At 45.4% G+C, this 9,132-nt stretch overlaps 1 protein-coding gene across 1 annotated transcript; it reads right to left on the bottom strand.

Annotated features, from left to right (window-relative positions):
• Nucleotides 1-338: 338 nt before the first annotated feature.
• Nucleotides 339-1,079, bottom strand: LOC122577484. Its single transcript, XM_043748810.1, has one exon. It carries the CDS (start codon nt 1,077-1,079, stop codon nt 339-341), a length of 741 nt encoding a protein of 246 aa, XP_043604745.1.
• Nucleotides 1,080-9,132: the final 8,053 nt, after the last annotated feature.

Here is a 9,132-nt window from a genome sequence, read left to right as displayed (position 1 = left end):
TCCGACCACGCACGGTTCTTCGCGACCTTAATATCTTTCTGTAATGAGCACCGTAGCGCGCGGTACGCTTGGTAGCGCCGGGAGACTTCTTCCTCGTCACGTCGTCGCCAGCGGCGGGCGCTCAGGTACCGTCTTCGAACCCAGACGCATCTCGCCCTCAGCTCCGCGATGTCGGGGCTCCACCAATGCACGGCTCTGCTCGGCCCGGTGCCAGGCGTGGTTCGTGGCATTGACGTGTCGAAAATTGCCGTCATGACTCGACGGAGGTTCTCGGCCTCTTTCTCCACGCTTGTTTCTCTCGGGGCCTCCCAGTTCCAGGCAGCCACTGTCGCAGACGCTCAAAGTAGATCGTCGTCCTTCTCCTTGCTTTTCCACCTTGGTGGTGGGCGCGCACTTCCTCTTCTCCGTGTGTCGCGGCCATTACCGGCGGTCACCGTTCCAGGTCCAGGCATGCCTTTCACCTCCATGAATATGTAGAGGTGGTCCGAGAGTGTCTCGATCCCTTCAGCTACTCTCCAGCCTGTGATTCGTCTGAATGTGTCAGGGAAAGCCCAAGTGATGTCAACGACTGAGCTCCCCCTCCACGTCACGCAGGTGCTGGTCGTGCCCCTGTTCACCAGTAGGAGCCCAAGTCCCGCGGCCCAGTCTGACAGCGCGCGGCCGCGCGCGTTGGTCCTGGGGTTTGCCCATTCCGCTGAGTGCGCGTTGAAGTCTCCTAGCACCAGTATCTGCCGGGGAAAGTGCCGTCTGACGCAGTCGCCAATCCCGTCCAGGAACTCCTCGAACGCTGCCCATCCGCTGTTGGGTGATACGTACACGCCCACCACCACCATTCCTGCCCACTCGACCGCGACGTATCCGTTCCCGCGCTCTAGCGGGAGTGCGTGGGCGAACGCCCCCGGCGTTGATGTCCAGGTGACCGCTACTATTTCGTCTGCACTTCCGGTCCAGTCCGGGGTATCTAGAACTCTGTATAGTTCGGTCATTACCGCTAGGGCGACCGTGCTCTCTCGTATGGTTTGGTAGAGCAGGTCTTGTGCTCGTCTCGACCGTCCCAAGTTGGTCTGCAGGATGCGCATTTCTCAATCATCGGCGGGTCGACGGATGATTCCTTTTGTTTCCTTCTTCGGGGGGGGGGCGCAGGCCGGTCCCCCCATTCTATGTACCGATGGTGCTCCGAGCGCTTCGCAGAGCAGGTATTTCGGGTTCGCGGCTGTGCACGCTCTGGCTTGGTGTCCCGCGTCGCCGCATCTGTAACATAAATGCCCCCTGTCCTCCTTGGAGCTGCACATTCTGCTTATGAGCCCAGTCTCTAGACACCTGTAGCATTGCAAAGGTCATCGCTCGATGGCTTCGACCTTTGCTATCGACCAACCTATGGTGACCTTGCCAGCCTGTGCCAGTTTCCTCACTGCACCGACCGTTTTGAGCGAAGCGGATCTCTCCCAGTCGGATGTCCTCCGCCTTGCAGCCGCTCTCCTTCGCCAAGGTGTTTCTAATATCTTCCTTGGTGGCCGAGATGTCTACCCAGATCACTCTTGCTTCCGCAGCCTGGAAGGGTGTCGCCACGCGGACCTTGCTTGGATCCAGGATGTGGGTCAGCCGTGCTGCAAGCGCTGCGGCCTTCTCCCTTTTCTGGTCCTCGGAGATCTCCAGGACGACGCCTCCTGTTATTGCTTTGCGCATTCTTACCACGGCCAACACCTCCACATATGATTGGCTCGATCTGTCCTTCAGCGTAATCGTTGCTGAAGTTCACGTTGTATGTGAGGGGGGCAGCTTGTTCCCCCCCCCCCCTTCGCGCGTTCTCCGTTCCTCCCTCTAAGGCTTCCCTCGGGCTCTTTGCCCTTATCCTGGAAGTTATTTTCGCCGGTTGCTTTCCGGCTGCCTCCTTTTTCTTCTTTTTCCTTCTTGCGATTATCTGCCATTCCGCGGCGGTCGCTTGTCCTTCCTCAATCGTTGATGTATTTGGTGCTCTAGGCTCCTCCACCCTTCTCGTGGTCTCTTCGGGAGTGACCTCCTTTTCAATTCTTTTCTGAATGGACTAGATGCGTTTCTCCATCCGTTGAACCAGCGTGGGGCCTAGTTCCTCCATCTTCCGTTCGATCGCGTCCAGGCGCGCTGTCTCGCTGCTCTTTTCTATCGTGGAGCACGAGGCCAGCTCTTTTCGAAGCGCATCGTTTTCCGCCTCTAACGCCGCTATGCTTCCTTCCATTATCGCGAAAGCATCAGAGGCGGGGTCTGTTCTTCTAATCATCTCCGTTACACCGAGAGCTATAGATGCCGTCGCTTCTCTCAGCGCCTTCACATGTGTGCCCTTGAGGTTGCGGGCTGTCTCGGCAATCCTGGACAGTTCGGAGGATTGATGGATCAGTTCCGCTCCTATGTCCGCCGTTGTAGATATTCTCATTTCTTCGGCGAAATCTGCTGGGAGCTCGGGAGATCCGCCAGTCTTCCTTTTCTTCGTGCGGGGAGCTTCGACGGCGGGAGGTCTTCTCTTCCTCCGTCGTTTCCTCAATCTGTAAGTTCCCCGCATTCGATGCGGAGCATAAGGACCATTCCTTAGGAGGAATCGCCATCTTCATGCTTCTGGTTCATGCTTCAGCCGAGCTTTCGCCGCTTACACCGAACTGTGAAACCCTGAAAACGAGGCCCACACTTCCGAGGTATTCGCTTCGTAGGGACTTACAACTAATATTTGCCTTGAAATTGATAAATCAATTAACAAGGCAAATAAACAATAAAATAAATAAATAAATGAGACATCACTCAATAAATAAAATAAATAAATAAATAACCAAATAATTACGACTAGTCAATAAATAAATAGATAGTTATTAGTCATTAAATTATGTCAATTGATAAAATATATAAATAATTAAATAAGTAAATAAATAAATAGTCAGGTAAGTAATTAAATAAATAAATAGCTACATTTCTTTTTTCTCGTCATCCTTCTAAAAATATGTTGGACATTTCTATAGAGCTTATTAGGACGTTCATTACAATAATCTTCATTTCACTATCTGTGACCCCCATTATTTTTAAATCTTTCTTTGTATTCGGTGGTATTATCCCTCTACTGCCAAAGACCACGGGTAAAACCTCTCTATCGTCGACGTTGTACACCCGCCTTAGATGGTTTAGGCATGGGAAGTATTTGTCGATCTTTTCTTTTTCCGCTTTAAGGAGATAATCTTTATTCTCGTAGCGGACGGTGACGTCGACCACGAGAATCCGTTCCTCGTTTTTAATTACGAGGACCGGCTTAAACAAGTTATTCCCTACATTTAATGTAGGTTCGACAAATACTTAGTTATCTTTCCTCCATTTGTCGGCGAGGAGTGATTTCACCTTATCGTGCCTCTTAATTCTTAGACCTTTGGTGTATTGGCACAACTCTAATATGTGTCCAAGGGTTTCGGGCTGTGCTCGACATCTTCTGCAAGCGACGTCTACTTTCTTGTCGGCCCGTGCCAATACTGTTCTCGTTCCAAAGGTATTGGTCCTGAATCTAAGGGCATCGATGAACCTCGATGGCTTGAGCAGATTATATTCCTCAAGCCACACGTTGCCAGTTTTATTCTTTGAGAAGTCCATGGCTCTAACTTCTTAACTTCGACTATTGTTTGATGTGTATACTATACTATAGCCTTTTTCTGGCCTTTTCAATGTCCTCAGAAGTGGCCAGCCAATTGATACTTAAGGAGTTCGCCATTTTCTTTAATTTCTTGTCACTCTCTTCATTGATCAGGCTAGACGCCGCTGGATCGATTTAGTTCTTAATATTTGTCACACTTTTTAGGGTACCGAATTTGATAATGTGTTCGAACCTCGGTAATCCTAATCCCCCATTAGCTTTTGGAGCGTAGAAACCAGTGACTGTCGAAGGCACTAGATGTAATATGGTCTTTATGTCTTGCCTGACTTCGCTGTCCAACAGTTTTAACACACTATCGCTTGGTGGATTCATAAGCAGATGGTAAATATATCGAGGGAAGATGTACTTCGTTAATAACTCGATTTTCTGGCATTGTTTCAGAGAGAGCTTTCTAACTCTTCTGACCGTGGAATAATCACACGCATCAACATGTACTCACAATTTTCGTCGATTACAGTGTTCAATGGTTGTCCACCGCAAAAAGTTCTTCTGCTCGCTCCGTGTGGATTATAACGTTCGCATCAGTTCGTCGTTACACTGAATATTCACGTCGTCACTGCACGTGCTGAGGACTTTCTTGATTACAACTATCGTCCTAACTCATACTTGCACTAAACACTTTGTTCGATTTTGGGACGATACCCTTATTTAATAGTCTCACACTGGTAAAATAATTTTCCATTGACATACTTATATGTAATAACATTTCATAAACTCATATCCATTGGTACCTAGCCTATACCTACTCCAATCAACCTATACCTTGGTATTTTAACCAATATCAATGTGCATTACTTACAACTAATAATCCTAACCTATATTAGATTCTGCTCATAGACCTTATTCCATTTTCAGGAGGCTTCCACTATTTCATTGTTCTATCGCTAATAACATGAATACTCCGGTAACAACCTATTTGTAATAAACTTCGTTACTGCATATCCATTACTACTAATACAATATCTTCTACGATCAACTTTCACCTAGGTAATTAAAACTTTATTCTCGTACAACTACTATTTATCTTACTAACTTATACTTATATCGACCTAACCCATACAAACAACGGCTAATCTACTTTGTTAAATTTATTTTTAGGAAGATATTACTATATCTACCGTCTACCCCAGATACCTCCGTAACCTACTTATTGGAATAAACTTATTGCTGCCTAGCTTTACTACGAGCCCTATACATCCTATGCACACCATTTACCTGTGTAATTAAAAACATTCACCACTTTCTTTAATTTCATCTTATCATTCTATCTCCTACTTCCAACTAATATTCAACTTTGTATGTTTACTTAAGGTTACACCCTTTCAATGGTCTACCGCAGATCAACATATGTTACGTCAATAGTATTTCTCCTAACCGTTCCATCTCGGCAGTGCACAACTATTTTTCTACCCGAAAAATAGTCGTCTAAGGTCCGTAGCAACTGGCCCGGTAAACTTCTTTCTTTAGCTTCCACTAGTATTCCCTTCCAGCTCAGCGTGTTGAACGCATTCTTCACATCCAGAGCGACCAATATGCTAACCAGTCCTCTTTTTCGGCATAGATCCGCGATCCCACTTACTCTGCCCAGCGCGTCTATCGTGTTCCTGCGTCTCCTGAGTCCATATTTTTCTCTATGAAAGGGGCCCTCCCTAGGCACCTTTCCATGTGGATCTTGTAAGTATGCTCCGAGACCTTGCTCCTGGTCGGCAGTATGCTTATCGGCGTATATGAAGACGATAACAGCGAACCCCTTGCCGGTTTTGGCAAAAGAACTTACTTCCTACTTTTAACGTAGGTTCGACAAATACCTCGTTCTTTTTCCTTAATTTATCAGCGAGTAATTTCACTTCATCGTGCCTCATCATTCTTAAACCTCTGGTGTATTGGCACAACCCCAAGATGTGACCCAGAGTTTCTGGTTGGGCGTGACATCTTCTGCAATTGATATCAAACTTTTTGTCAACCCGTGTCAATACAGCCCGTGTGCCAAATGTATTAGTTTTTAGTCTCACGGCATCGATAAATCGTGATGACTTGAGCAAATTGTATTCCTGAAGCCACACGTTGCCAATTTTATTTCTGGAGAAGTCATTAACTCCGTGTCCCTGACTTTTCAATTCTGACCAATTATTTATGTTTCCTATTTTAAGTCTTTTCCTTTTTTTCTCCACGTCCTCAGAAGTGGCCGGCCAATTGATCCTTAGTGAGTTCGCCATTTTCTTGAGTTTCTTTTCGCTTTCATTATCAATTAGGCTTGCCGCTGTTGGGTCAATCGAGTTTTTAATGTTTATTGCACTCTTAAGGGTACCGAGTTTGACAATATGCTCAAACCTCGGCACCCCTAGGCCACCAGTAGCTCTTGGAGCATATATGAAACCAGTGACAGTGGAAGGCACTAGATGGAGTATGGCCTTTATCTGTTGTCTGACCTCGCTGTCCAATAATTTTAAAACACTTTGTCTTGGTGGGTTAATTAAAAGTAGATAAATATACCGAGGGAAAATATACTTGGTTAATAGATCAGTCTTCTGGCATGGTTTCAGAGAGAGCTTCTTAACACTTCTGACCACGCTCAGAATTTCAGGTACTATGATTCCACATTGGATACCCTTCCACGGCCCCATTTTGGCGCCTAAATACCTGAAGGCCTCATCTGGGTCAATGGTTGGAATAAACATATTTTCGAGCCATATTTGCGGTTCTTTAACGTACCAGGTGTCCTTTCAGCGACTTTTTGGAACGTTTGGCTCTTTTGTCCAGAGATTGTCATACCTAGGCCTTTCAGGTATTCATGGAGAAAACCCACTTGACATTATGCTTCCCTCTCGTCTCCCCCCAGCAATACAAGACTGTCAGCGAAGGCCAGAATGGGCACTTTTCTATTGTTACTGACTTTTATGCCACTGGTCTGCTCCTCTATTATGTCCAGCAATGGCTCAAGGCATAAGTTACATAGCAGCGGCGAAAATGCGTCGCCCTGCTTTACTCCTCTAAAGATCTTGATCTCGATCCCTATATTGTTTCTTGCTTTGATAATAGTCTTGCCCTCATTGCACATATTAGTAATTAAGTCAATTATTATAGGGATCGGCACACCCTTCTTCGCCAGGCAAGGTTTTAACGCCGAGTGGGATATTGTATCGAAAGCCTTAGAGATATCCACTATCGTGAATATCCCTCCGTTATCCCTTTTACTTTGATTTAAGGCAGCATTAAGTAATTCTGCATTGATTTTACAACCGTTCTCGAATGCAAAAACTTTCTGCCTAAGGTTCAGCACAATACCCCTTCTAATTCTTCCGTCAAGAATGGAAGTAAAAACTCGGCTGAGAATGGAGCCTATTGTTATAGGCCTCCAATTCTCGACCTGACAATTATCTCTGTTTGGCTTCGTTGTTAATGTAGTCCTGTTTTCCTTCAGGCTGGTCAGATAACAGGAACTATTATATAAGATATTAAAAATTTTAGCCGGTATTGTGGGCAGGCCGGGGATCATTAGATTTTCCTTTTATAGTCCATCTGGACCTGCCGCAGATTGCTTTCTTATTTTATTGATTTTCTCCTCCACCTCCTCAGCGGTTATTGGTACGAAATATTCGTTCACTGGAAGTTCGGAAACTCTATTTCTAGGGATTGGGGGTCTAGATGGACCATCGCGACCCCGTAAGTCCTCGTAGAGCCTCTTCATTTCGACATCTTCTGGCGGTTGCCTGGACGGTTCCAGGTATGCACGATCGTTATTGACAACAACATCGGCCAGCTTTTTGGGACATTCTCTGAATAACTCCTGGCAACGTGCGTAGGGGTATCTCTTTCTGCGCTTTCTATTTATTGATTTATTGTTTCGTTTATTTTGGGGGTTTCTTTTATTTTTATCTTTTTCATTTTTCCTGTCTAGTGCTCTATTTAGAGATGTGCCATTAAATTTATTAATATTTTCCATAAGGGCTTCCATATTCCCTTTATATTCCGACCAAATTTATGTCAACCGAGCAGCCACCTCTTTTAACGATGGAGATACCTCGGTTTGACCTTCTATTGTTTGTATTAAGTCGAGTCTCCACTGATGGATCGATTCGTCATTTACGAGATCGCACCCTCCCTCTGTCTCCCGGACAACCTCCTGAGTGCTCGCTTCCTCACTATTTACTCTTAAACATTTCCTCTTATATGTAATTTGCTCAATTATCTTGGTAGTGAGGATTTTGCTAATTTCTTTGTTAGGATATCTGTGGTCTTTGTATATATCCTCGAGCTCTCTCAACAGGGTTACCTCTTCCAGCGTCCAATTTTTACTTGGATGTTCTGTCCCCATTCTTTTGATGTTCCTTACGGCAGGGTGTGCATGCCGTTCATGGCTGGATAGCCCTCTTTGAGTCCCGAGACTCATGGGGCAAGCTTCACTCTTGTAGGCTCCCTCTTTGCCTCTAGTGCCACTACACTTCGATATGTGGTACTTTGCTCCATGAAGTTTCGGAAAGCTCCTATCGCAATGTAGGCATCCGAATTGGATAAGGGCATCCACGTAATGTAATCCAAGGTGCCTGTTCAGATCCGCTAGCGTCATAAAGAAGAGGTGAACTTGCCTCCTCTCGCGGACCAGACAGGCAACCTCGTCTCCCATCAACGGCACTATAATTTTAAAAATCGTGTCCAGAAACGTAGCCAAGCTGTCGCCATTGCCCCCCGGAGCGGATAAATCCGGGGAGCATCATCTTGATTTTCTATCTTTGCCCAAATATTGGCATGTGCGCTCTTAACGTAATTCCAAATATTTCATTTCATATCCAATCCATTGCTAGCCTGTCCAGAAGAACGAAGGAACGAATTCCTTAATATGATTTGATTTGGTGGTCATCCATCATTCACGGTTTAATAAAAAACCGTTATCGGCAAGCCGATAGCTTTTAGGCGTCTTTCGCTCCTTTGACGCTGCCCTCCGTTTAGCCGCATCCGGGGGACTATTTCGCACGCCGACGCGGTGTACATGTTACCGGCGGTACCATGGGGATGTAGGAGTGCGACTAGGGCAGACAAGACCAGAGTCTTCCCTGCCTCCGAGTATCTATGACTATTACCTGTGGAAACTCGAAAACGCGGTCCAGACTTTCGAGGTAACCCCCCCCCCCCCGTAGGAATGATAAAAGCAGTGGTGTTGCCTCAAAATTGATAATTCAATTAACGAGGCACGTCATGAATAAATAATAACTTATAATATATAAATAAATAAATAAATAGATAAATAAATAAATTCAGCTCATATTTACAATTCCATATGTACAATTTTAATAAATAAATAAAACATATTCATGTTTTAATAATCCAAAAATATCTTGCACATTTCTATGGAGCTGCGCAGCACATTCATAATGATTGTTTTAATATCTTTATTAGAAATGCCCAATATTTTTAAAATGTTAAAAGTGTTCGGCGTTACTGCCCCACGGCTGCCCAACACTACTGGTAAAACT

Source organism: Bombus pyrosoma, unplaced genomic scaffold, assembly GCF_014825855.1.
Source record: "Bombus pyrosoma isolate SC7728 unplaced genomic scaffold, ASM1482585v1 HiC_scaffold_4723, whole genome shotgun sequence".
NCBI lineage: Eukaryota > Metazoa > Arthropoda > Insecta > Hymenoptera > Apidae > Bombus > Bombus pyrosoma.
Note: the sequence above shows the minus strand (reverse complement) of the source record. Positions and strands in the feature narration are given on the sequence as shown.

What these genes read in the sequence shown, in the direction of transcription:
- LOC122577484 (XM_043748810.1), bottom strand. Translation starts at nt 1,079, where the DNA reads ATGCGCATCCTGCAGACCAACTTGGGACGGTCGAGACGAGCACAAGAC.